Here is a 26,959-nt window from a genome sequence, read left to right as displayed (position 1 = left end):
TTTTCCTGCACCTAACATGGCGCCTGTATTTAGGAGTCATAGATGAGATCCATGACTCTACCAATATGGTCACCGGATCGGCCAAAATGGCGCCGGTTCGAGAATGCTTGACCTACTCTGAATGGCCGCTTCATACGTCCGTGGTGTAATGAGTGACCTCCCCAAGATGGCGTAATCCATCCCGAGTCGTCGTTTTATCGCCTGAGCAGGATGGAGACACAGTCTGGGGAGGAGGAGGCCGGTCGAATTCCCCGCAGCCTCTTTGAGCTAAGTGGAGTGGTGGTCAGCGCTATCATGGGACACGTGGAAGGAGAGGTCTGGGGTAAGAAGGGAAAGAGGATGAATAACTGGAGTCAAGTCCTAATTTTTCCCTGTATTAAGATCCCCAGGCTCTGATAGGTTAGAATCTGCCCCACTGGACGCTAAGGATCGGGATTAGGGCTTCTATGGAGCGCGTATATTAAGAATTTGGCGTACAGCATACATTGATTTCGGAGAACTCCTTGTTTTGCATACGGTCCCTGACCACAGTAGTTAATGTTCGGATGGCGATTTGTTTAAGCTTAAAAATACCTGCTTCTGGTACTGCATATACACCGGGGTGATTTCAGAACCCGCTGTTTTACTCCTATACACACAAAGCTCTACTGAGCTTTGACTGCTTCTGGTTTCCCCAGCTTTGCCCCAATGTACATTAAATATTCGGGTGCAATCCTATGCTCGTTTACTTGTAAGGAAGTCCAATTGAGTTCAGTAGGACTGTGTCTGACTAAAAATTCTTGGGACTGAGCTATGAATTTGATATCAAATTCATAGTTTGTCCTCAAAGTGGTCATGTCACCTGGGTGCCAAGATGGAGAGCTAGTGTAGTGTAGTGGTTACAGTATGCTGGACTAGGACCAGTGAGATGAGGGTTCAGATCCCTCCTCAGCGATGATAATGGGTGACCATGGGTAAGGTCTACTATGAGGATCAAATAGGGGAGGGGGGGAACCTTGTATGTTATCCCGAGCTCCTTGGAGGAAGGATAAAAGTAATAAACAAAACAAAATGTTACTGCAAATTCAGCATAGAAGAGTGGAGAAGGAAATCTCCTTAGCTTACCCATTTGGCAGGAACATCTTATAGCCTGTGAGGTCCTAGTTTACATGGCAGAGTAGAACCTTCTTGTAACAAGGAGATCAGCCTATGGTGGCTGCTTGCTTTTCAAAATGCTACTGTTGAAGAACAAGTTGAAGAACCTACTTAGCAAAAACAGCTTCAAGAGACTTCATTAGATTAGGAAAAGAGTAACCTATTCATCTAAAACTGTTCTTTCTCTATAACTGAAATAAAGCTTTGTATCAATCCCACCCCCCTGCAGCGCTTCCAGGTCCAGTACTCCAGGGCATCCTGCCTCTGCTTAACATCTATTACCTGGAGCGAATTGAGGAGACTGCTGTGAAAAAAGGTCAGTTATCTTTAGTGGGCGAATGGGCAGGAGAGAGTAGGAATAAATGATGGTTAACATCATTTCTGTGATCTTAACAAACACTTGATTTCTCGTTTACACATTTTATATCCTTATATACTTTGTGTTCATCACAGTAAACTTAATCCCTTTTGGGATTAAGACAGACCTCTGCCAGTTGTCTTCCTCTGTTTCCTTAAAGTGTCAGTGAAGTGGGTCAAGTGGTTTTCCATTGCTGCTGAGGTTGGCAGGTGTTGACTGGAGTCGCCATGCTTTTTGAGCTCAGTTGCGCTTCAGCCAGATCAAGAGCAATTGGGATTATAATAGTTTTTGGGAACATAATAGTTTTAACTTTTTTTGTTTGTTGTAAAAACGACTAAACCTAGCAAAAGTCTTATGAACACAGGACAAGAAACAATAGTTTTAACAACAACCGTATGCATGTTAATTCAGAAGTAAGTCTCACAGTGTCCAGTGGGATTTACTCCCATGCAGTTGTGTGGTAAATCATTGTAAACCGCTTAGAGAGCTTCGGCTATAGAGCGGTATATAAATGTAAGTGCTATTGCTATTGCTATAAGAGTGCAGCTTTAGATCCAGTGTGATTGTGCTATGTCTAGTGTTAGTTTTCACTGTGGGGAACCTACACTCAAATCCCTGGACATGGGTAACCTTGGACTAGTCAGTCTTTATAACTGGTCCCAGATTATCCTCTGAGGATGCATAACGTGGCCACCCTGCTGAAGCTAAATAGGCCTGGGTCTGATCTGTGCCTTGTTACTTTTACTGAAGTAAAGTCTTCAAAGAAAAATTCAGAAACTAGTAAAAGGTGCTTTTTCAAGATGCTTCCAAAACATTAGGCACTTCAAAGTGCTTCCAAAACATCAAAACACCTTGAAGGTGTGTTCAAGGTGCTTCCAAAACATAAGGCACTTCAAGCAGTGAATAGTGCAGTTCGATGAAAAAGGCCTAGATTCAAATCTCATCTTGGCTGAGAATTCACTGGATAGCCTGAGGAAACCATTTGTCTGAGCATCCAGTTTCTGAATGCAGAACACCTGCTTTGTGACTGAAGCTGCAATCCTGAACATACATACTAGGAAGTAAATCCCACTGAACTCAATTGAGCAAATGTGGTTGGGATTCCATCATATGTGAGATAGATTGCTAAAAGACGCATCCACAGTTGCAAAATTATGCAAACTTCCCTGTTCAGTTTTTAAATTTGAAGCAGCTCTTTCATAGTGAAAATGATGTGTACTATTCTTAAAATAGGTGCCTTTAATCTATGACAGAAAATTTGTTTTAAATAGTTTACTATTTAAAATAGTAAACTATGTTTACTATATTGTTTTCAACCATATATCATGTGCATGTGTTTGTGCAATTGATTGCATAGATTACATTTTAATGTTTGAGTGTTTCTTTTCTTTTCTTAGGACTCTCAACCCAGCCTATATGGTGCAAACTCTGGTTTGACATCATGAAAACCAAACCATCCAGATTAGAGGTAAGTTAAGGATGCAACCAACAAACCAGGAATACCTGAGTAGGCCACACATTTCCCATCTTCATGTCTGCTGCGGTCTTTGACCTCTGTTAATAATGGTGTTGTTTTTGGACCAGTTTTACTGGTGGCTTTTGTTCTACATACATGTCTATCTTTTGAAAAATTACATCAAGGACTTAATTGCAGGCAGCCAGTATAGGGCCTTTGCTTCGCTACGGGGCCCATTATTTTCTATTACTTGCCAAAGGCTGTTCTTTCTCATAGTCCACCATTTAACACTAGCTCTCTCTCGTAACAAGAGACTGCAAGATAAACTATAACTTTCTATACCATCCCTGACAGATCTAACCCAAAAGCTCTTTGTTGTTTCTAGTTCCTAGGCCTGTTCTTCAATGCTTAGTCCAGCACATCTAAGCATGGGTGTGTTTTAAAGCAGATAATATATTTGCTTCACTCCTTGGGTTCCTAATGAAAATATTTTCCAAAAGGTACTGGGGTGTTTATCCTTTGCAGCAAGTGTTGAGTCCTTCCACAGCCTTCTCTTAGGCCTAGTTCTTATTGGGGTAGTAAGCCTTCATCTTTGCTATACAGTATTTGGAGGCTCACACAATGGATTGCTCCCCCACAAAATGTAATTATATATTAGTATATTTTAATATTGACATCAAGGCTGACAATGAGTACTAGCTTTTGTATGTTAAGCCCATAGGCTGCAGTCCTAAATACACTTCCTTGCTAGTAAGTCCCATGGAACTCAGATGGACTTAAGTTTGAGGAAACACACTGAGGATTGTGCTGTTAGTTCATGGACCATAGATGGAAAACATAAACAACCCCACTACTACCACCACTGTTGAAATGTTTCGGTTTTGTTATGTTGGATAGTCCCAACTTGTAGAAAAATGGTAAATGAGAAACCAAGATAAGTTAGTATTAAGGAAGCAAATGATTAAACAGGAGAATCTGATGGAAACTATAGATTTGTTTACTAAAATCATTGATTTGAGATTGCCTAGGCCCTCTGCTATCTGTTAAGAAGCAGGAAATAGGAAACTGCCCTATACTGAGTGAGACCTTCAACTCACTGTTGTCTTCACAGACTGGCAGCAAGTTTCAGGTAGGAGTCTTCCCCATCTCTACCTGGAGATGCTATTGATTGAGCCTAGAACTTTCTGCATGCAAAGCAGATGCTCTAGTACTGAGCATAGTTACCATCCCTAAGTACTATATCAGTCATTGAAAACTGATGTGTGATTCTAATTGCCAGAAAGTCATACAATATTTCACCATAATTTTAGAGAGAATTCAGTCTAATGGCACTCTGTATTGCTTACAAGACGATGTATGGCTCTAAGTAGAAAAAAGAAAATGGAATATATATTCTCTCTGAGGTGATAATCTTGTGCTGGGTTTGTACTCCTTCGGACTGCAGATGAGGGCTCACATTATTGAATGTTCCTCCATTTAAAAATATATATATCTTCCACATGAAAAAGGAAAGCTTTAGCCTAGCTTTTGCTTTGGAATGATAGTTTTCTGTGAGTAGGATTACTCTACCCCTTAAACTTCCATAAAAATTGTGTGTAAAGAGATTTAGTTTCAGCTTCATTCCATTTTTAGTATTTAGATTTCCTGAGGAACTAACTGGAATATCATTCTCCTCATGTAAACCAACTGCTGAGGAAAGGCCAGGTCATCACTGTCCATTAAAGTCCCACAAAAGGATTAGGCAGTCAGTTGGAAATGCAACTTCTTTTGTTCATTCTTCTAAATCTCCCTATAATTATATTTATATACAGTATGCATACTTTTATTGGCATATATGCATTTACCTCCACTATGGGGTTGTTTTCAGGCATCCAGATTTCACAGATTGTAGAGTAAGGTTTGATCTGAGGTAATTAGTGAAACCTTTGGATTGAGATTTATATTAATCAATAAGGCATTCTATGGCTCTGTCTCTGTTCTCAGCTTTAACTGCAAGAACCATTGTGGTGACTGGCAGCTAGGCAAAGATATTTCAGAATAATGGCTGACATCCAGACTGTTACCCAGTAGTACTACTCAGGAGTTACTCTAAAGAACTAACTAACTTCAATAGGACTACTCAGAGGTAATTTAGTCTGGATGTCAGCCACGATTGTTTCACTCCAAAGGTGGAGCAATATTGTTTCATTTCTTCCTTTTGCCCTGGATGTCCCCAGGCATGCCAGTGTATGTCCATCATTGGTTAGATAGACTGCAAACCTATGCAAACATATTTGGAGTAAGTATTATTGGGAGTAGTGGGACTTACTTCTGGGTAAACATGGCTAGGATGGGGTTGCACAAAGCACTTACAGTTGTTAGTTTGATTTCATTCCAGAGCATCAAGTGTTGGAGGAAGAAGTTCCTTGAAACTTTCTTCTCCAATGTGCTGCGTGGTATCTTGGATGTGTCTTCAGACCAGCGCCTGAGCGACCCTTGCTTTTTGCCCTTGCTACACACTTCACAGCATGTTACTCAGCTTACTGTATACAACATGCTCGAGGGAGTATTGGAGCTCATGGCTAAACACAACCAGAGGGTGCTGGAAAACTTGGCTGTCTCACTCAGATCCTTGACATTCCGTCATCTCCTCTCATCTAGTCAGTCGGTTAGACAACAACTGAGTTTGCTCCTTCATCGCTTGATTCATCATGGGGCTGTGACTCATCTGGCTATGTACTCTTGGCCTGATCCTGACCCAGCACTTTTAGTCCTCATTCTAAAAATGAGTGCTGGGGTTTGGCACCCAGGAAAGACGCTTGTGGATCAAAAGAGCCTTTGCCATCTGTGCAGAGAGACTTCTGTTAATGGGAGCCAAAAGCCAGATCAAGAGCATAAATCTTTTTTTGGTTCCAGCCGGATGTTTCACACATCAACAACAGGACCATGTACTGATGAGGATGTGAGAAATGAGAAAATATTGCCCAGTGTATCTCAAGAATCTGTTCCAGGCTTTGAAAATGCAGTAGAACTGGTGTGCACAGAGACTTTTAAAAACTCAGTGGACTACAGATTGCATAGCCATCCTTTGCAGAGTGGAACGCAGCACGGTGCAAGTTCAGAGAGTTGTAATGCTGAAAAGGGATCTCTCAGCCTTTCTGCAGCAAAAACATTTCCAGAGGTCCCTGCTTTGATAAGGCCTCAAAAGCGGTACAGGGCTGCAAAGCGCAACTGCCATCAGAGGAGCAGCAAAACCTCTACACATTCTGAAGACCTTTATGACTTTGTCTTTGCAATAGCAAGGGAAAAGGAAGAAGAAGCACTGCTTAATAAAAAGAACAGTGAGGAGACAGAGAGTCCTGCTACATGTTCCCATCCATCAGCAGAGGCTACCAGCGCTACTGCTTTGGTTTGCACAGTTGGGGCCCGACCCATTGGGATCACTTCTCTGAAAACAAAAAGTCACTTCCGAAGTGTGTCTACTCTGGAAGTATTCTCCATCCCTCTGACCAGGAATACATGTCAGATGCTGGGTAACCTGCTCAGCTCTTGGGTATCTTTAGAGAAGCTTGTTCTGTCTTTGAATGGTGAGTAATGAATCAAACATTTGACTTCAGATAAATTTCCCAATAGAAATGCGTTTGAAGTTTTGAAGGAAGTATGGAAAACATTGGCAGCTTGCAACTGCACTTTTGTCAATCCAGACATCATGGCCGACATCCTGTCTAACTTTGCAGAAGTGTTGCATGCAAATCACCTCTGCAGCATTTAGTAACCCAGAGTCCAGCTGCATGATGCACAGGGGTGGCCATTTTCACCACTTATTTCTTCTTCCCGGAGCATTCTTTAACCCATGAAAATATATCCCTGTAGATCACATAGCCCACAGGAATATATTTAAAAGAATGCTTCTGGGGGAAGGAGAGATCAGTGAAAATCCATCCCTCTTCCTCTATGCAAGTGCCCATGCAGCAGGATTCCAGATTAATAAATGTTGCCGAGATGCTTTGCATGCAGGACCTCCACAGCGTTAGTCAGGATGTCAGACAGCACTTGCAAAAACCTTGGGAAATTCAGACAGGAATAGTTGAACTACCTCTCTCCCCATTACATAAATTGAGGCCTAGTTCACGGCTGATAATCCAGATTAGGAGAGCCTTCTACACTTCCGAAGGCTTTCCTAAAATGTATGTTCATGTTTTTAAAATATACTCTGCTTTCCAGTGAAAGAATTGCAAGCTGGCTTTCAATAATAAACAACATTGCAACCAATAAACAATAAAAAGTGAACCAAACAGCAGCAGTAAAAACTGGCAGCAGCAGTAGAACACCACATTACTATATGCAAATACATTCTGGACAAAGAAGATTTTAACCTGGCACCTGAAGCAACCCAGCGCAAAAAGGGTAAATTGACACATCTTAAAAGAATGGTTTAAAAGTCCAGCCCAATCCAACCCTCTCTCTGCGATTGCATACTCGCAGTGAGTGGCATACTGCCACTCTTTCAGTATAGGTTTATGGGAGCATTGTGAATCCACATCTGCGTTCCAGATTTATTTGAGAACCATTGCTCTAAAACAGGCCCACACAACATAAGGCCTGGGGGCTGGATCTGGCCCATGGGGATGTTTTTACTGGCCCCAGCTAGGAATATCCTGCAACAACACAGGAGCTGGAAACTGCGTTATAGCGCCATCCTATACATGTTTACTCATAAATACGTTCCATAGTGTACCCAATGAGGCTTACTCCCATGCCTAGAATTGCAGCCTGAAAGCAACAGCAATTTAGGGAGAGGAGAGGACAGCATTTGTTTGGGGCTGGCAGTGGGGGCCCCCACTGACTGAGCAGGGACAGGACCTATTTTCTGGCTACTCTCAGTTAAAACTGTAGGATCCTTGACAAGGGGAATGGATCCACAAGTAATTTATAATCACATTAATATTTTTAATTTTAAAGTAGTAATGTGCTAAAAATTGGCCTTGGCCTCTGCATCATGCATGCCACGTTGTGCTTGGTTCCGGCCCACCAGGGCGATTGAGTTGTGCTCTAAAATAACAAGTATTGGTCTGTGGCCATAGACTATTTAAGGTGGCCACAGATCTCCTAAATCAATGGAGCAAGCTGGTGCTTCTGTCCAAGAAGCACTGGCACAGACACAATTGGCCACTATCAAAGTCACAGCTCACAATTCTTATTAGAGTTGCTACTGCATCCATCAGGACTCTTTAGAAGATGGGGAAATCCATGCTTTACTGACCTTGATAATCTGAAGTGTAAATTAATGAGCATTAAGAACAGGCTAAGCCGTATTTAGTGAGCTTGTGATAGGGATGTGCACAGAACCGTGGCGGGGCGGTTCAAAGGTGGCAGGAGTCTCCCTTTAAGAGTGGAAGGAGGGTGCACTTACCCCTCCTAACGCTTTTCTCCTGCTGGCATCAGTTTTTTTTAAAGCCCATCAGGCCGGCGGCAGCATACCTCCCTGTCACACCGTTGCCCTCGTCTTCCAGATATGACCAGAAGTTGCCGACACACCTGCGACTCTTTTTAAAAAACTGACGCCGGCGGGGGGAAAGCGGTGGGAGGGGTAAGTGCACCCTTCCCCACTCTTAAAGGGAGACCCCCGCCACCTTCGAACCAGCAGAACCACCGGTTCTTCAAATGGGTTCCGTGCACATCCCTAGCTTGTGAATATCTGCTAGAAGTGCTCTCAAAATGTCTCTTTCAGCGTGAGGCCACTGCCCAGGCTGTAAAACCTTATTTTTCATACATCAGTAAGTGGCTGAATAGTTGTCTGTTGGATTCACTCTCTGAGAGGCCCACCCAATGGCTGCCTCTTCCAACTTTCCCCCTTTTCAACACTGTTCTTTTGGAACCTTTGTTTACTTTTTCTGTGGCCACCAGCACTGTAGTCCAAACTCCTATTATATTATGAGACCGCACATGCAAACTACAGCCCCCGTATGTAGATAAACAGCTGCACAGGTGGTGGCACAGAGGGAAGTGTGATGGTGAGTAGACTGGGTACTGGCAGCTCCTGACAGGGGTTCCACTAGGGGTACTTGAAGGGCTCCCAGGAGATACTCGGAATCCTCCTGCCTCTCCCTGTGACAGCCATGCTCTTTGTTTCCCAGCTGTGGATGGAGAACAAATTTGTCCCATTAATTTCAATAAGACTGCTTATGAATAATTTAATCTGGATGTAAGCCAGTGACTGGAGTATTTTTATTATTATTTTATTATTAAAACTTGTATACCGCCCTTCCAAAAGGCTCAGGGCGGTTTACATTAAAACACCATTAAAATCAGTTAATAATTAAAACAAAAAGTATAAAGCATAAAACAATGATTAACAATTAAAAACATCATAAAACAACAATTAAATAATCAGAACAATTTAAAAACAAGTTTTAAAAAGCTGAGGAAGCCTGGTTGAAGAGATGTGTTTTCTGAAAATTGCCAGAGATGGGGAGGATCGTATCTCAGCAGGGAGCGCATTCCACAATCTCGGGGCAGCAGCCGAGAAGGCCCGTCTCTGTGTAGCCACCAAACGAGTTGGCGGCAACTGGAGATGGACCTCCTCAAGTGATCTCAACGGCCGGTGGGGCTCATAGCGAAGAAGACGCTCTCTTAAATATCCAGGGCCTAAGCCGTTTAGGGCTTTATAAGTTATAACTAGCACTTTGTATTTTGCCCCGAAACATATTGGCAGCCAGTGTAACTCCATCAACAAAGGAGTAATGTGGTCTCTCCGAGATGACCCAGAGACCAACCTGGCTGCCGCATTCTGAACCAACTGAAGTTTCCGGACTACATACAAAGGCAGCCCCACGTAGAGCGCATTACAGAAGTCCAGTCTGGAGGTTACCAACAAATGTACCACTGTTTTGAGGTCATTGATCTCGAGAAACGGGCGTAGCTGGCGTATCAGCCGGAGCTGATAGAAAGCACCCCTGGCCACCGCCTCAACCTGAGAAACCAAGGAGAGACGTTGATCCAGAAGTACTCCCAGACTGCGTACCTGTTCCTTTTGGGGAAGTGTGACCCCGTCTAGAACAGGCAGATCAAAATAGTCTCTAGAGTTCCGACCCTGCACAATAAGTACCTCCGTCTTATCTGGATTCAGCTTCAGTTTATTCTCCCTCATCCAGCCCATTACTGCTTCCAGGCAGGCATTTAGGGAGGATATGCCAACTCCTGAAGAAGTTGACATGGAGAAATAGATCTGGGTGTCATCAGCATACTGGTAACACCCAGCTCCAAATCCCCTGATGATCTCTCCTAGCGGTTTCATGTAGATGTTAAAAAGCATTGGAGAGAGTACGGAGCCTTGAGGGACACCATACTTAAGCTCAGATTTTGAAGAGCAACTCCAATCGACACCATCTGGAATCTGTCCGAGAGGTAGGAGCGGAACCACTGTGAAACAGTGCCTCCCACCCCCAACACCCTCAGACGTTCCAGAAGGATACTATGGTCGATAGTATTGAATGGTGTAGTCAGTCTTATAGCTGTAATCTTTAAATGTGTGTTGGTATGTGAGTATAAATACACACACACACACTAAAAAAAACCCTAGGGGGTATCTGAGCTGGCAGTTTGCAACAGGAGGGGTACACTTGTTTAAAAACGATTAGGAACTGCTGCACTAGGAGTATCGGGTATTTGGGACAGGAACTGTGCAATGCTGCTCTAGCTTATAAGGGACACTGAGACTATTTCATAACTTGGGGAAATAGACTGGGAAGACCCGTTTTAATCCTCTTTCAACCATGAAACTCACTGGGTGACTCTGGGTCAGTCATGTATCTCTCAGGCTAACCCACCTCACAGGGTTGTTGTGAGGCTAAAAATAACCACGTACATAGTTCTGAGCTCCTCGGAGGTAGAGTGGGATATAAATAAATAAATAAATAAAAATAAGCAAGATTAGATAAAGCTTAGGGGAAATCTGTTGCAATGATCTCGCAAAATTACCTACCTAGCCATTGGTTTGCAATTAGTGTATCTAATCTCTCTGAAGGGCCTCAGCAAGCTTTGCAGACCCCAAAGTTCTATTGTCTATTCCTGTAATGTGGAGCAGGTTTGAAACTCTTGAGTATCAGTGTCTCTGTTGGAAGTTTGTATAAAGTGTGCATCTGTTTTAAGTGAAATAATAATGTTGCATGTGTGTTTCCCTTTCGTATTTCGGCCTTTAAATGTGGTTCCAGGTCTAGGTCCCAATATCTTCAGCATCCTGTCTGGACTCCGGGCCCTTTCTCGCCACAGTGATTACTGCCTCCGTGTGATGTGCATCAGTGACATGTTCTCATATGTCCCCTGCATGAATCTTGTCCATTCCATTTTGAGTGCTGTTCCATTGCTTCAGAAACTCTTGATCAGCTTTGATCTTAGAACCCCAATGGAATGGAACAGGCAAGAAGAGAGCTTGGGTTCATTATCCCTTGAAGAAGAAATTCCAGGTATTGCCATTATAATGTGTGATCTTCCTGAGTGTCAATTATGTGGAGATGTTCCGTTTGTTAACTGAGAACCATGACTACATAATCCTCTCTTACAAACCTGGTTATTTTATATTTTGAATGAGGGTCTCAAATCTGGGTCCCCAGATGTTGGACTACAAAGCCCATCATTGTGGCTGGGGATGAGAGGAGTTGTAGTCAAGCAATATCTGGGACCCAGGCTTTAGAACATGTACCATAGCCGGTATTCAGGTTTGCTCTTGCCGTTAACTCATGCTGGGAATGAAATTGCAAATGGTTGGACTGGAATTGAATCTCTAAGTGAGAAATTGGATGTTGTTTTCTACACTCTTATCGCTGTCCTTAATATAGAAAAGCCAAAGAGAGCTCTCTAGTCTTGACTTGCCACTCTTTGAGACAGTGCCACCTGTCAGTCTCATAATGTTTCCTTTGAGATGCCTTGTGGCAACGCTTGCTGTTACACGTACACTTTGTGTTAACTTCAAAGCATTTCTCCACTCAAATAGCTTGATTTAATGCAACACTGATTCACACACTTAACTTCGTTTCAAGAAGGTTGAAGTGGTCGCTTGTTCATTTCTAGATATGAACAGGATTTCATTTCAAATGTTATGCACCCTTTTTATCTAAGGGTGCATTTGTATCTACCCTGTCAAGCATCAACAGTTTGCTCCAGAAGTAACTACAGCAGTAAAGTATTTCACTTCTGTACAATCTGCACTGCCAACATATTAGGGAGTCCATTACTCCTGTTTACTGATACATCCACATCTGGATTGAACTTTTTTTTGAGAGCATAGGGGCAAATGCAGTCTGATTTGGGACCTGACTCTTAGCTTCAGATAACTCCGCACATACCAAATGTGCTTCAGTCTCTGCCATGCTCCCAAAGTGATTTGACTACAAATCAGTGCCCCTGGCCAAGTCAGGGGCTCTTGACTAGTCTCCCTTTCATGTCAAGGTAAGGGACCATGTTTTTATGTACCCCTGCTGACTGAGCAAAGAGGCACCTTTTAAAGTGGTGATTCTCTTCTGTTTAGCAAGGGGAGAGCAACTCTCCCTTCTTTCCCTAGCACAGCATCCCTCCAGTTATTGTTGCTGGTGTCTACCCTATTTATTTGTAGATTGTGAACCCTTTGGGACAGGGAGCCATCTTATTTATTATTTTTCTAAGTAAACCGCTGTGAGAACTTTGGTGGGAAAGTAGTATATACATATTTGTCATTGTCATAAGAGACTGCATGGGTTTTTCAGCTTCACTTATTGGAGCCAACAAACTATGATTTCGTGAGCTTCTGGCAGTGTTTATAGCTCAGTTGTAAGTGTGGGTTTTCAGTTGGGGAATGGGCTGTGGAGATTTGCGTTCAAGCATCAGAGTCAAAGTGTTGAACTGTACATCTAAAAAATCTAGATATTAAAAAATCTAGTTGTCACTTATATTTAAATGGCTATTTTGTGGAATTTAAGGAAAGTGTGAAGATGTTGACTAGTGAGCAGTTTTATCCTTTCTTTCCCCTTTCCCATCTAGAGAGCCATCTGGAACATCTTGAGATCAGATTTCCTAGAGAACCTCTTCAAACAAGTCTCCTGGTGCCTGTGCTGAAAGCCTCAGGCTCTCTCCAGAGTCTCTCTCTAGACAGTGTTGCAGTTTCCTGCCCCCAAGAAGTTGGGCTTCTCCTGTGTGCCCTCAAAGGTACAACAGAAGCCTATAGCACAGTTGGCCAGCAACTGTGGAAGTTGTACTGAGAAGTAGCTAATATCTTCAGCACCTACACATTCATACATAAACCCATAGGCAGAGCTTAAGAACAGAATAGCCCTGCTGGATCAAGGCCCATCTAGTCCAGTGTCCCGTTTCTCACAGTGGCCCACCAGTTGCCCCCGGGAAGCCCACAGGCAAGAGTTGAAGGCATGCCCTCTCTCTTGCTGTTACTCCCCTGCAACTGATATTCAGAAGCATCCTGCCTCTGAGGCTGGAGGTAGCCTATAGCCCTCAGACTAGTAGCCATTGATAGACCTCTCCTCCATGAATGTATCCAAACCCCTCTTGAAACCATCCAGGTTATTGGCTGGATGGATAATTCTAAAACCTTCTACTGAGATGCTGAAAAGACAAATCTATGCAGTTGTCATGCATGCTACTGAACAATAAATCTTTAAGCAGCAAGAGACTTGCCATAATATCTTGTTTGTTGTGCAGAATATAGCCCAAGCCTGAAGAAGCTCAGCTTTCATGATGTGAACCTTTCTGGCCATGCAAAAGAAGTCCTAACTCTTCTGCAGGATCCCATTCTTCAAGGTTTGGCAAATTCACTTGTCTGTTCTTACCCCAAACTATATGTCAGTAGTCATTATTGTATGCTGCCAGTATAAAGAGGTCATGGTCTTTATAAAGAGGGCTATAGCCACCTAATGGCTCAGTGTGGAAATGCTTGACGATCAAGCATGTGGTTGCCGGTTTGAATCCCTGTTGGTACACCTATATCAGGCAGCAGTGATACAGGAAGATGCTGAAAGGCATCATTTCATAGTGCACGGGAGATGGCAATGGTAAACCTCTCCTGTACTCTTCCAAAGACAACTACAGGGCTCTGTGGTTGCCAGGAGTCAAAACCAACTCAACGGCACACTTTACTTTATAACTCTCATGGTCATCCTGTATTTCAGAGACTGTGAAATGCCAACTGAATTATTAATCTGATAGCATGAGGAGCTTTGCTTTGCTCTCCTTTGTGTTTCATCCTTGGTGTTGAATTCCTTTCGGTTTTGAAGCTCTTCCTGATGGGACTTAGGAGATGGACTTGAGAAGAGACAAGGATATTATGGGGAAAGGCACAAAGCCTAGAATGGGAGAAAAAAAATGGGAGTGCTATATAATCCATTTTAACCATGTAAGTCCTCCTTAGAAGTAAGTCCCCTTACAAGACTTTGTTCTTGTTCAATGAAATTGACTTCACATAGCAAATAATAGAAAAGACAAATACCTCAATTTTCTTCTCAGGTTTCTTAGATTTAAACCTTTTGGGCAATGATATTCTTTGCGTGCGTGTGTGTGTGTGTGTGTGGTGTTATATTTTATATACACACATACATAAAAATATGTTTTTGGTCTTTGTCTTGTGATAGAAATCACCTTTTCATTTTGTCGGCTGTTTGAAAATTGTACTGCTGAATTTCTATCCAACATCATAAACATTGTGAAGAAGAATTCCTCTTTGAAAAGCTTGAAACTCCCTGGAAATAGGCTTGGTATGTAAGGACAATTTGGTGGCTCTTCTGGAATGTTTTGTCTCTTCTCAGTTATAGGGATGGACCTCAAGACTATCAAGAATGTTGGTACTTGCCTCAGTGAGTGTGTTGATTGCTGTTACTTTGTCTTCTCTCTTTAAAGTTCAACTGGCATAGGTAGATGGCTTCAGGCAATCTATTTTGAGTTTTCCCATTTGAAAATTAGGCTGTTGCCTACCAGAGTTTGAGACATGGAGGCGATTCACATGAGTAGCCCAGCCCAGGCTGGGTTGGACTGCTCTTGTGGATAGCTCCTGTTCCTGGTGCTTCCACCTCCTCTAGCCTGACTTTCTGACCCATCTGTTAACCAAACCTTAGATTCTCTTCAGCCTGGCAGGCGATTATGTGCACAATTGCCACTGGATCAAAAAGCTCCCCACCCCCTGGCCCACTGCCATTTCCAGCAGCAAGCCAGTGGGTGGGGGAAACGTGGCCAGGTCAAGCGCAGCAACTGCTCTAATGCGATCAGCCGCTGCACTCCTGGTGCAGGGCACCCTGGAATGCGGGAGGGGGAAGTCCTCCCGCTCCCAGCTCTTACTTTTGTTGCGCCGTTGGTTGTGTTGGCGTGCAGCGTAAGCAAAGGCAAGAACGGCCACGGCTCATCAGTCAGGAAGGCAGGTGAGCTCCTGCCTTCCCCAAGCCCTTCAGAGCAGTGAACAGGAGGTTGTGTACAGAACAGGAGGTTGTGTACAGTGAACAGGAGGTTGTGTACAGAACCTCAATATGACAGTTAGGGTGCTTAAGAGAACTATGTCTGTTCTCATTTATCTGCCTTTATCCAGGCTTTCTACCTTTGCTCCTAAATTCTAAGTTCTTCAGTAGGCAGGTTCTTAGTTTCAGAATCTATCTTCTATGTATCTATTTCACAAAGATGGTCCATGCGTGGATGAAGGGGGATGCAACACAGAAATCTCGTGAGAGCTGTGGAATTCTTGCAAGGAACTCTTGCAGAGAAGCAGGGGGAGAAGCAAACTGGCCCAGAAGGTTGCAGGGCGGGTGGCAAGAGGGTTAGGGTTAGGAGGAAGCGGCCGCTGGGCTGAGGAGGCAGCGGCGGGCCCTGGCCTGGCCACTGGGTGGAGGAGGAAGAAAGAGGGGGGGAAGAAGTGCCCAGCGGGGAAGGAAAGCGCTGCCAGCGGCCAGGGACAGAAAGTTGAGAGGAGGCAGGTGGTGGAGCCGCACTGCCGAGGGGAGCCCAGGCAGGCGGTGGAGCCACCTGGCGGGGAAGGAAAGCGAGAAAAAGGCAGGGAGGGAAAGGTGAGAAAAGGCGGGGAGCTGCGCCGTGCCCAGAGGGCAAGGAAAACGCTGCTGGCAGGGGCGAGGAGGGAAAAGTGAGAGGAGGCGGGCAGCAGCAAGGGAAGGAAAGCACAGTGACAAACTAGTGGCGCATATATATATATATATATATATATATATATATATATATATATATATATATATATAAAAAATTTATTTCTCTAAGGCATACCCATCGCGAATCCCATGCGTTGCGGCTCTCACAAGAGTTCGAGTAGGGATGTACACGGTGGTTCAAAGACGGCGGGGGTCTCCCTTTACAAGCGGGGGGAAGGGTGCTTTTCCCCTCCTGGTGTCGGTTTTTTAAGCAGCCCATTGGAGTGGCAGCGTACTTCCCTGCCGCCCCATTGCCTTCCTTTTCTGGATATGACTGGAGGTTGCTGATGCGCCTGCATGCACCAGCGCAAGTGCGTGCACGGCACATACACAGGCACATCAGCACCTTCCGGTCATATTCGGAAAAGGAGGGCAACTGGGTGGCAGGGAGGTATGCTACCACCCTGATAGGATGCATAAAAAACAGATGCTGGTGGGGGGAAAGCGAGGGGAGGGGTATGTGCACCCTCCCTAAGCTCTTAAAGGGAGACTCCACCACGGATTTGTGCACATTCCTATTCGCAAGCAAGCTGGCAGCAGGGGGAGAGGAAAGTACAGGTGGACAGGCTTGTGGGTGAGGTAGGAAACAAAATGGGAACGGTGGGGAGAAAACGGTGGTGGCGGACAGGTGAAGAAGAAGGCGGCAGGCGGGCGGGGAATTAAATGGTAAGGAAAGAAAGCAGCGGTGGGCAGAAGAGAACTAGAGGTGCAGATGCTTTGTGCCTGGCCCAGCTAGTGTGTGTGTGTGTGTGTGTGTGTGTGTATAAATAATTGTCTAAGGTGTACCTGTGGCTAATCCCGTGCATGGTGGCTCTCACAAGAGTTTGTGAACAGAAACACCTGATTGGGCAGTGTGGATTCCATATGCAGATAGGGTGGAGGAGCCTGTGATGGTTACAGGCTCCTCATTTGGAATGCCACTGTTACTGGTTCGAAGACTTTCTTGATTGTAGAGGAGATGAATGAGTGTATGTATATATATGTATATGTATATGTATATGTAAATATATGTAAATATATATATAAAAATAAAAAAATGGGCAGGGGTCTGCGAAGAGAGGGGTCGTGAGGGAGGAAAGAGCCCCTTTAGGAGAAGGAGGCTGCTGTTGTGTGAATTAGATGAGGAAACAAGATGAACAAGAGCTGTTAACTCAGGAAGAGGGGGAGGGGAAGAAAGAGAGGGGACGAGCAAGTGAAGGAGAGAGAGAAAAAGAAGGGAGGGGAAGAGAGAAAGGAAGGGCGAGGGATTGGCCTGAGGGGAACGAGCGGCCATGGCAGCACCTATTGGCAGAAAAGAAGGGCCCAGTCATCCACTGCTGCTGTTTGGGGCTACTGAGGCCATGGGAGGGAGGGAGGCAGGCAAGTGACGGGCTCTGGCCTCTCAGCGGCCTGAGGGGAACGAGCAGCCAAGACGACCGCTGCTGCTCCTGCTGCTCCTGTGGAGAGGAGCAGGGCTTGGGTGAGGGAGGGGATGTCTCTGGGGATAGGGGGCTGCAGCTTGGCCAATAGTCGCCAGCAATGCTGCAGCCACAACCAAAAGGGGTGAGGGGGATAGAAGCAACCGGATGGAAGAGGAGGAGCAGGTGTGCGGCTCAGGTGAGGGTGGAGAGATCTCCGATCTTAGGGGGCTTGTGGCAGGGGGTGAGGGGAGCAATCAAGTACTAACGCGAAGGTACTTTGCGTGGGTTAAGCTAGTAACCCATTAAAACAGTGGGACTATTAAGCTTAGAAAGGGGTGCTGTTCTGAACTGGGGCTCCTAAAAGCTCCTGTTTGAGTGCTGCAATTTATTTGGTACTATAATTGCAAGCTATGCTGCTTGTCCTCTGGACTAGAGGTGGTCAGATTCAATATGGGATGAAGTTCTGCGGGTTATAAAGCTGAGCCCACATAGCATCTCCCATTACTATATCTGGAGCTGGGAATGAATGTATGTATCATTTATATTCCACCTGATGTGTATCTCTAGGCGGTGTACACAGTTTAAAACAACAAATATAAACGAGTGAAAACAAAACAATTTCACAGAATAAACAGTTTAAGCAATTTCATGGAATAAAAAAAGGTTTAAAATTAATTTCAATTAAAAGTATGAGAAAACAGGTTTTTCTTAAGAGACTTTTAAAAAGCAATCAGAGATGGAGATGCTCTTATTTTGACAGGGAGCAAATTCCGTAATACCGTAACCGGACCTCCCCAGATGATCTTAAAAGGCAGGAGGGTTCATGACAAAGAAGGAGCTCTGTAAAATACCCTGGACCCAAGCCATTAAGGGGTTTATAGACAATAACCAGCACTCTTTTGCACGGAAACATTTTGGCAGCCAGTGCATTTCTTTTAAAATCAGCTATGTGGTCCCTTCAGGTTTCCCCAGAGACCAGTCTGGTTTCTGCATTCTGTACCAACTGTAGTTTCTGGAATATATACAAAGGCAGCCCCTTGTAGAGTGCATTACAGTAGTCATGCCTAGAGGTTACCAGCATTAGAGATATGCACGAACCTGTTTGGAGGCCCTTTTATTTATTTATTTGATTTCTATACCGCCCTTCCAAAAATAGCTTAGGGCGGTTTACATAGAGAAATAATACATAAATAAAATGGATTCCTGTCCCCAGAGGGCTCACAATCTCTTCCAGCCCTCTTTGGCCAGAAGTACTGGGTGCATGTGTGCACATCACGTGCACACGCCCGTCTGATGTCTGAACCGTCTGAAGCACCCAGTACTTCCGGCCAAAGAGGGGGAAGGGGCAGCAGGGAGATACACTGCCGCCCCGAAGGCTTTTAAGGAAAATGAACACTGGGGAGGGATAAGTGCACCCTCCCCCACCCTTTCAGTGGCAACCCCCACCCCCTCGAGCCATCCACACCCAGTTCTATGCACATCCCTAACCAGCATATGTATCACTGATTTAAGGTTGTTTCCCACCATCAGTGGGCATAGCCAACACATCCGCTGGAGCTGATAAAAGGCACTGTAGGCCACTGCCTCAACCTGAGGAACCAGAGTGTTTCAGAACCAGGAGCAATCCTAAGCTATCCACATTCTTTTGGGGGGAGTTTAACCCCATCTGTAACAGGTAGATTTAAACCATCTCTTATGTCCTGACCCACCCCCCACAATCAGTATCCCAGTCTTATTCAGATTCAACTTCAGTTTATCCCTCATCTAGCCCATTACCACCCCGAGGCAGGCATTTAGGGAAGTTATCCTATTTCCTGAGGTTAATAATGGAGAAATAGATTTGGGCAGTATCAGCATATTATGGTGTTGTGGCCTTCCCTTGCAGCGTGTCACTTAGTTTACTTTCTTTGATGGCTTATTTATTAAAATGATTTTTTTCAACCTTTCTATCAAGAGAGACCCAAGGCAGCCAACATCATCTAAATTATAAAAAATTAATGAAGTAGCTCAAAATAACATAAAGTGCAAAATACAGAGCAGCACTCAACTACCTGTACAAACTGCAGAAAACTATAGACATCTGAATTACCATTACTTTCAAATGTCTCCTGGAATAAAAAAATATTTGCCATTGTTGCTATACAGGTACCTCGTCAAGCAAATGTGTTGTAGAAACACTGTAGTCAGCATTGTTTAGGTAACTTCCATGTTTGGTAACAGTGTTGATAGGACTGCTCGATGGAAGGTAGTTAGCATAAATTAAGTGCTTAATTTTAAAATAATTTAAAGTGCTATATAAAGAGTAGAAGAGGAAGTCTCCTGCTGTATTGTATCATATTTGGTATACTGTCCTTCAGACTCCAAAAGGACTCTGATCTATTAGATGGCTTACACTATTACTCAAAAGGGAAAGGGGGCAGGAAGGAAAGAGCAAAATATCGTTAGGTAGCTACCTAATGGCGCAGCGGGGAAGTAACTTGCCTAGGGAGCAAAAAGGCTGCCTAGGGAGCAAAAAGTAGTGTTTCTTTTTTGCCCGTTTTGCCTTTGCAAGTTCACATCCAGCAGAGTTGTTCAGGGTTGTGAGGGGACTAGTATCCGTCTCCCCTCTCTTGAACCAGAATTTGGAGTCATCAGTTACCCGCTGGGATGTGTTTAAAGAGTTTTTCGCAGATAAAAGCTCTCAGATTCAGGCCGATCTAGATGGAGACTCCACAGTTAATTTGATGTCTGAACTGGAGGTGTCCAGCAACTCCTCTTATGTGATTCGACTGGATCGGTTTCAGTTTGTGACTCCTGAGGATGTGGACAAGCTACTTGGAGCGGTGAGGCCTACTACTTGTGTTCTTGACCCTTGTCCAACATGGCTTGTTCTATCTAGCAGGGAGGCTGTTGTAGACAGCCTGGTAGAAATCATAAATGCTTTGGATATTATCGACCATAGTATCCTTCTGCAATGTCTGAGGGTGTTGGGGGCACTGTTTTACAGTGGTTCCGCTCCTACCTCTCGGACAGATTCCAGATGGTGTTGAGGAGCCAGGTGTTACCAGTACGCTGATGGCACCCAGATCTACTTTTCCATGTCAACTTCTTCAAGAGCTGGCATATCCTCTCTAAATGCCTGCTTGGAAGCAGTAATGGGCTGGATGAGGGAGAATAAACGGAAGCTGAATCCAGATAAGACAGAGGTACTTATTGTGCGGGGTCAGAACTCCGGAGACTATCTTGAGCTACCTGTTCTAGATGGGGTCACACTTCCCCAAAAGGAACAGGTTCTCAGTCTGGGAGTACTTCTGGATCCACACCTCTCCCTGGTATCTCAGGATGAGGCAGTGGCCAGAGGTGCTTTCTAACAGCTTTGGCTGATATGCCAGTTGCACCCGTTTCTTGAAAACAGTGGTACATTTGTTGGTAACCTCCAGACTAGACTTTTGTAATGTGCTGTACATGGGGCTGCCTTTGTACATAGTCCAGAAACTGCAGTTGGTTCAGAATGCGGCAGCCAGGTTGGTCTCTGAGTCATCTCGGAGAGACCACATTACTCCTCTGCTGATGGATCTTCACTGGCTGCCAATATGTTTCCGGGCAAAATACAAAATGCTAGTTATACAGCCCTAAACGGCTTAGGCCCTGGATGTTTAAGAGAGTGTTTTCTTCACTATGAGCCACACCATTCATTGAGGTCATCAGAGGAGGTCCTTCTCCAGCTACCACCAACTCGTTTGGTGGCTATACAGAGACAGGACTTCTTGGTAGCTGCCCCGAGATTGTGGAATGTGCTCCCTGCTGAGATACAATCCCCATCTCTGGCAATGTAAAAAAACAAACACCTGAAAACCCATCTTTTCACCCAAGCTTTCCCAGCTTTTTAAAACTGTCTGTTTTTAATTTTATGGCTGTTCTTAAATTGTTGCATTGCTCTAACTTTTGTTTTAAAAATTGTTTTATGTTAACTGCCCAGAGACGAAAGTTTGGCGGTATAGAAGTTTAATAAATAAATAAATAAATGTTGGCAATAGCTCTAGGGCACGGTGGGTGGGGAAGCCAAATGGAAGTTCGTCACAGCAGGGCTTACAGTGGGTCTCATTAAGGAATCTGGAATTAAGCCAGATTCTGCCTTTTCTAAGTGAATACCTGACCCCTTCAAAATCAGAGTGGTGCTGCTGTAGCAAGAAAAACTGGACTAGCCAGCTCAATATTCCCCCCTCCTCTGCATTTAAGATAGGAACATAAGAAGCTATCTTATACCAAGTCAGACCATTGATCCATCTAGCTTAGTGTTGTCTACCCTGTCTGGCAGTGGCTCTTCTAGGTTTCAGGCAGGAGTCTCTCCCAGCCCTACCTGGAGCTGCCAGGGAGTGAACCTGGGACCCTTTCCACTGAGCTATGGCCCCATCTCCTATGGGGGAATATCTTGGACCGTTTGTAAGTGAGTCTTGTGTATTTACAAATGCAAACTAAGGTGAACCTTGCTTAGCAAAAGGAACTCATGCTTGCTACCATAAGACCAGTTCTCCTTCCCAAAGTCAGATCATTGGTCCATTGAGCTTGGTATTGCCCACACTGACTAGCAATGGCTCTCTAAAGGTTCAGATGGGTATTTCCTAGTCCTCTCTGGAGATGCCAGGGATTGAACCTTAGATCTTCTGCATGCAAAGCAAATATTCTTCCACTGAGCTACGTTTCTTTCCCATACTGAATCTGGTAAACAAGAAAAATCCTGACCTCAGGTAGTCACCAGTAAGAAAGTTATCTTCAGTGTTGTTTTGAGGATAAAATGGGAGGGGGAGGCAGGGAGAGAACTATGTATGTCACTCCGAGCACCTTGGAGAAAGTGTGGGATAAAATAGTAGTAGAAATAATACTGGCTAAAGCCTTGGCCTAGGAACTTAATTCCCTCCGATAAGATGGCATTATGTGGTGCTGGAGATGAGAAGCAAAGGAGATCTGTAGAAGAGATGTTTTCCTTACCATACAATCAATTTCCAGCATTTCACTTCACAAACCACTTGATCTCTGCCAAATTTGCCAGTACTGGATCTGCATACATCTTTTTGCTCTATCATTGCTTTCCTATATATACTCAAATTGTATCTTTCCCATTATTAGGAAATCACAGGTTGATTGCACTGGCTGATATTTTCTCTCAAGATTCATCCTCTACCATCTGTCATCTAGATGTAAGGTATGTTTCCCTTCCCTTAGAGACAGAGTTCTCAGTCATTTTTGGCAGGTAAGGGAGAGAATGGCAGTGCTTTACTAGAAGATTCAATTACATTTGTGCCTCAGTGTTCATTCCTACACTGCATATTTTGGTACGAGTAGGTTTTTTTTTTAACCTTGATTAAGGTGAGTCCACAAAATAGTTGTACTTAAGTACCCAAACCATTCAGATGACTGTTGGTCCATATTAAGCAGATTGCTGGGTCTCTACCCCTCCCCTCATTTTCAGTAAACAAGAGGATTGAATTTTGTGGCTGATACAGAATCATTGTGACTGGAGTAAAGCCATAAAATAAGACAGAATAGTCAGGGTTGCAGCTATGTTGGTGTTATGGAAGTGGGAAGTTGTGTGATGATCTAAATCAGCACATGGGCACTTTCACAGCATTACCTCCATAGTTTCCAGTAGAAGTAGTACAACACAAGTGTCTTCATGCTGTGTTAAGTCATTGCACAACTCCTCACTTCTGCAACACTGCTACCTTTTGTGTGTGCAGCAGCCCAAACTGGTCACAAACGTTGGCATTGGATGGTATAGCTTGTCAGCCAGTCATTTCTTCCTACCCACACCTTAAAGCTGTACAGCTGCTGATTACACAAGTATACACTACTTGGGCAGTTGGTATGGTGTACGTTCACACTCAGACTCAAGAGGTTTTTTCCTCTATTCCCTCCTTGTGTTTTTAATGTGTAAGCAGAGAAGTGCAGCAAAACCTGTTTTGGCAGTACTTTTAGTGTCTGACAGTGGATTCAGAAAATGTGTTCCTGTAGTGATCAGATGACTAACACATTTGCAGTCATTTGAACTGACCAAATGATTTGCCATGAAGTAGTGGTCAGTGGGAAGAAAGTGAGTTTCCTTATGAACACACTAACAGCTTGTTTACAGATGGCAAAACAGGTCCTCAGTCTATACCAGGCCTGCACATCTTCAGCTTTCCAGCTGTTGGACTACAGCTCCCATCATCCCCAGCCACAATGGCCAATAAGGGAATCCAAAAAGACAGTGAGGTTTCCACTGTGCAGGAGAACCACCAGGAGCTGTGCGGCGGCAACCTCCCTTGGATAGCCCACTGCTTAACCCAGGTTTTGGGCACAGGAGCGCCTGAAAAGCAGGTTAACTGCTTGTGTGTCACCGTGGCACTGTGCCACAACAACTCATGAGTAGTCTCCTGAATGGGAGGCTACAACAAGCCTCCTGGCATTGAGAGGCTGCCCAAAACGGAGCATTGGTTTCAATTACCATGAAGGCTTCTTCTGGTTGCTGGGGCCAGGGACATCTCATGGGTTATCCTCTCTCAAGAGCTCCAGGCAGGACAGAAAGTAAATAGTTAAAAAACTAAGCCACACCCACTAGAGCCTGAGAGGGATAACCCCGCCCCAGTTCTTTCGGGCTGAGACATAAGAGGACAAAGGCAATACAAAACAGTAGAAAACAGCAGGTCAGAATAAAGAGGTTTAAACATTCCAGAATAACAGAGTGTAGCAACCAACTGTAGAACTAAATGTCAGTCTCCACCATTTCAACAGAAGTAGACCAGAGCGCAAAATCACAACTGGGTGGGCTGAGATGTCCCTGGCCCCAGCAACCAGAAGAAGCCTTCACGGTAAGTGAAACCAATGCTCCATTCTCGGTTGCTGAGGCCAGGGACATCTCATGGGACATACCACAGCTGTCCAACTCGGGTGGGAGCACTCTGGTCTACTAGCGAGGAAGAACTTGTTGCAAGACCCATCTGCCAAAGGTTGCCCGGGCAGACGTGAAATCCTCCATCTTGTAAAGTTTGTGGAAAGTGGAAGGCGACGCCTAGGTGGCCGCCTTGCAGATCTCTTCAACCGGTGCATTAGTGGAAAACGCCACTGACGCTGCTGCTGCTCTAGTAGAATGTGCAGAGAGATGCATTGGTGGCCTCAACTTCTGAACCTCGTAGGCCAACGATATACACACTATAATCCACGTTGCAATAGTGGTCGAGGAATCTGGGACCCCCATGGAATGCAAACAGAGCGTCTGACAATCTGAATGAGGCTGAGTGTCTAATATAGACCTTAAGACATCGCTTAGCGTCCAACTTGTGCCATTTCCGCTCCATAGGATGGACGGATTTGGGGCAGAATGAAGGTAGGAACCCATCTTGCGATGGGTGGAAGGGGGACACCACCTTTGGCCTCATGAAGGGGTCCGGAATGAGCCTGACAGCCTCTTTCTGAAATATACAATATGACTTGTTTTATAGACAGCGCCTGCAGCTCCAAGATGAGCCTTGCAGAAGTGATGGCAGCCAAAAAAGGCCAATTTAAACGATAAGATCCTGATCAGAATAGCTGCCAAAGGTTCAAAAGAATGAGCATGCAATGCCTTAAGGACAGTATGTAGTTCCCAAGAGGGTAACCTATGCACTGTTGGTAACATGAGCGAGACACCTCATAAGAACCTATGCTGGTGAGGATGTGACTCAGATATTTTGCCCTTTTCTGCTTAGAGCAACTCCACCAACGGCAATGCCTGCCGTTTCAGGGTATTCGGACATAGTCCCTTTTTGAACCCTTTGTGTAAGAAGAGCAGTGTGAAGAGCCTGAATGGGGTTTGGGCGGAGAGTGGGTTTGTCAGGCTCTAGTGGGTGTGGCTTAGTTTTTTAACTATTTACTTTGTGTCCTGCCTGGAGCTCTTGAGAGAGGATAACCCATGAGATGTCCCTGGCCTCAGCAACCAAGAAGGGACTCCTGAGAACTGGGGGGCCCCCAAACCCCACCACCCCAGCCTGCTCTGTGATGGAGCCAGTAATTGTCTGGGCAGACAATCCAACCACCCAGGGAGAGTGGGACAAACCCACTCTCCGCCCAAACCCCATTCATGCTCTTCATACTGATCGTGTCTAGAGCCTTAGTATGTTCAAGCAGCAAAGACCAGATGCTGGTGCCTGTTAGCACTGCCCTTCTCTTCAACCTAGTTTTATATTGATAATTATGTGGAACTTTTAAAGTTCTTTCTAGGACACAGTAAGGCTCTATACATGATCCATGTGAAGAGCCTGAATGGGGTTTGCGGAGAGAGCAGGTTTGACCCACTCTCCCTGAAGACAAGCAGGGAGTCCTGATTGGCCGCCCAGACAATTACCGGCTCCATCATGGAGCCGGTTGGAGCGGTGGGGTTCAGGGACCTCCTGGTACCTGGGAGTCCCAGAAGGCACTGCACAAGTGCCAGTGGGGAAGCTACTCATAAATCGTTGCATTACGGAGCTATGCCATGGCAACACACAAGCAGTTAACCCGAAACCTGGGTTAAGCAACAGGCAACCAAAGAGGATTTGCCACTGTGGCTCCCGGTGGTTTTCACACACAGTGGAAACCAGGCTGGGCTCCTTTAGCCTGCTTTCCGCTGAGCATGAGAATAGCCTCAGTAACGAAGGTGGGAAGAATTACTTCATATGCATCAAATTAACTGATGAACAGCCATGTCTCTTCCTATCCTACAGCTCCAACTGCATCAAACCAGATGGACTCCTGGAATTTGCTAAGAAGTTGGAGAGTTATATTGCCCAACGTGGAGAACAGCTAAAATTCAAACTGTGCCTCTATCAGAACTGGCTAGACCAAGATGCTGTAACTGCTCAAGAGGCTCTTTGGCGGCTGAAAGCTATGTGCACTGTGGTTAGTGACACATGGGACTCCTCTCAGGCCTTTGCTGACTACATCAGTGTGATGTAATAAATGCTTATGGGACAATCTTTTAATAAAGATGCTTATTAATTAACAATTCAGATTAATGTTTTTAGACAGTTGTAGTAACTGGCAATAGCAACCATTCCACTCTCTCTTCAGTATGCAACTGTGTTTCTTTGGGTGTTGATAGGAACAGAACTTAAGTAACTCTAGATCCTGCATATCAGATCTTATGCCCACTGTAATATTACAAAAACCATAGGTAGTTATTGCCTTCATGTGGACAATCTTCTATCTATATATTTCTCCTGGGTGTGCCCAGGAAAAATGCGTCCCGGCAGCCCAGCTGATTGGCTGGGCTGCGGGGGCGCCTGATTGGTCCTGGCACACCCAGGAGAATTGCCCAGCCGTGGTGGGCAAGGCGGCGGCGGCAGCAGGCCCGGCCACGGAGGCAAGGCGGCGGGCCCGGCCACACCGACGGGCCAGCTAGAGGCACAGATGCTCTGTGCCCAGGCCCACTAGTAGTGCTAATTCTTCCTATTTGTAATCAGGTTTTGCAAACTCTTCCTCAAAGCCAAGTATAACT

At 44.8% G+C, this 26,959-nt stretch overlaps 1 protein-coding gene across 2 annotated transcripts; it reads left to right on the top strand.

The window, feature by feature from the left end:
• The first annotated feature begins 6 nt into the window (after window positions 1-6).
• LRRC41 (leucine rich repeat containing 41) lies at window positions 7-26,524 on the top strand. 2 transcript variants are annotated; one of them, XM_053247262.1, is made up of 10 exons: window positions 7-322; window positions 1,364-1,450; window positions 2,890-2,960; window positions 5,326-6,514; window positions 11,141-11,392; window positions 12,942-13,106; window positions 13,614-13,712; window positions 14,540-14,662; window positions 22,597-22,672; window positions 26,187-26,524. In XM_053247262.1, the coding sequence occupies exons 1-10, from the start codon at window positions 211-213 to the stop codon at window positions 26,416-26,418; spliced, it is 2,406 nt and encodes an 801-aa protein (XP_053103237.1). In that variant the 5' UTR covers window positions 7-210; the 3' UTR covers window positions 26,419-26,524. The 2 variants fall into 2 exon arrangements, with proteins under 2 accessions (XP_053103237.1, XP_053103238.1); XM_053247263.1 differs by lacking the exon at window positions 14,540-14,662 and having other exon boundaries at window positions 63-322.
• Window positions 26,525-26,959: the final 435 nt, after the last annotated feature.

Source organism: Hemicordylus capensis, chromosome 4, assembly GCF_027244095.1.
Source record: "Hemicordylus capensis ecotype Gifberg chromosome 4, rHemCap1.1.pri, whole genome shotgun sequence".
Taxonomy (NCBI): Eukaryota; Metazoa; Chordata; class Lepidosauria; order Squamata; family Cordylidae; genus Hemicordylus; species Hemicordylus capensis.
The sequence above is the reverse complement of the archived record's forward strand: the minus strand, read 5'-3'. Positions and strand labels throughout refer to the sequence as shown.

What these genes read in the sequence shown, in the direction of transcription:
- LRRC41 (XM_053247262.1), top strand. Translation starts at nt 211, where the DNA reads ATGGAGACACAGTCTGGGGAGGAGGAGGCCGGTCGAATTCCCCGCAGC. An exon ending in GGAGACTGCTGTGAAAAAAG is followed by an intron (nt 1,451 to 2,889) that starts GTCAGTTATCTT and finishes TTCTTTTCTTAG; the next exon opens with GACTCTCAACCCAGCCTATA. An exon ending in CCAAACCATCCAGATTAGAG is followed by an intron (nt 2,961 to 5,325) that starts GTAAGTTAAGGA and finishes ATTTCATTCCAG; the next exon opens with AGCATCAAGTGTTGGAGGAA.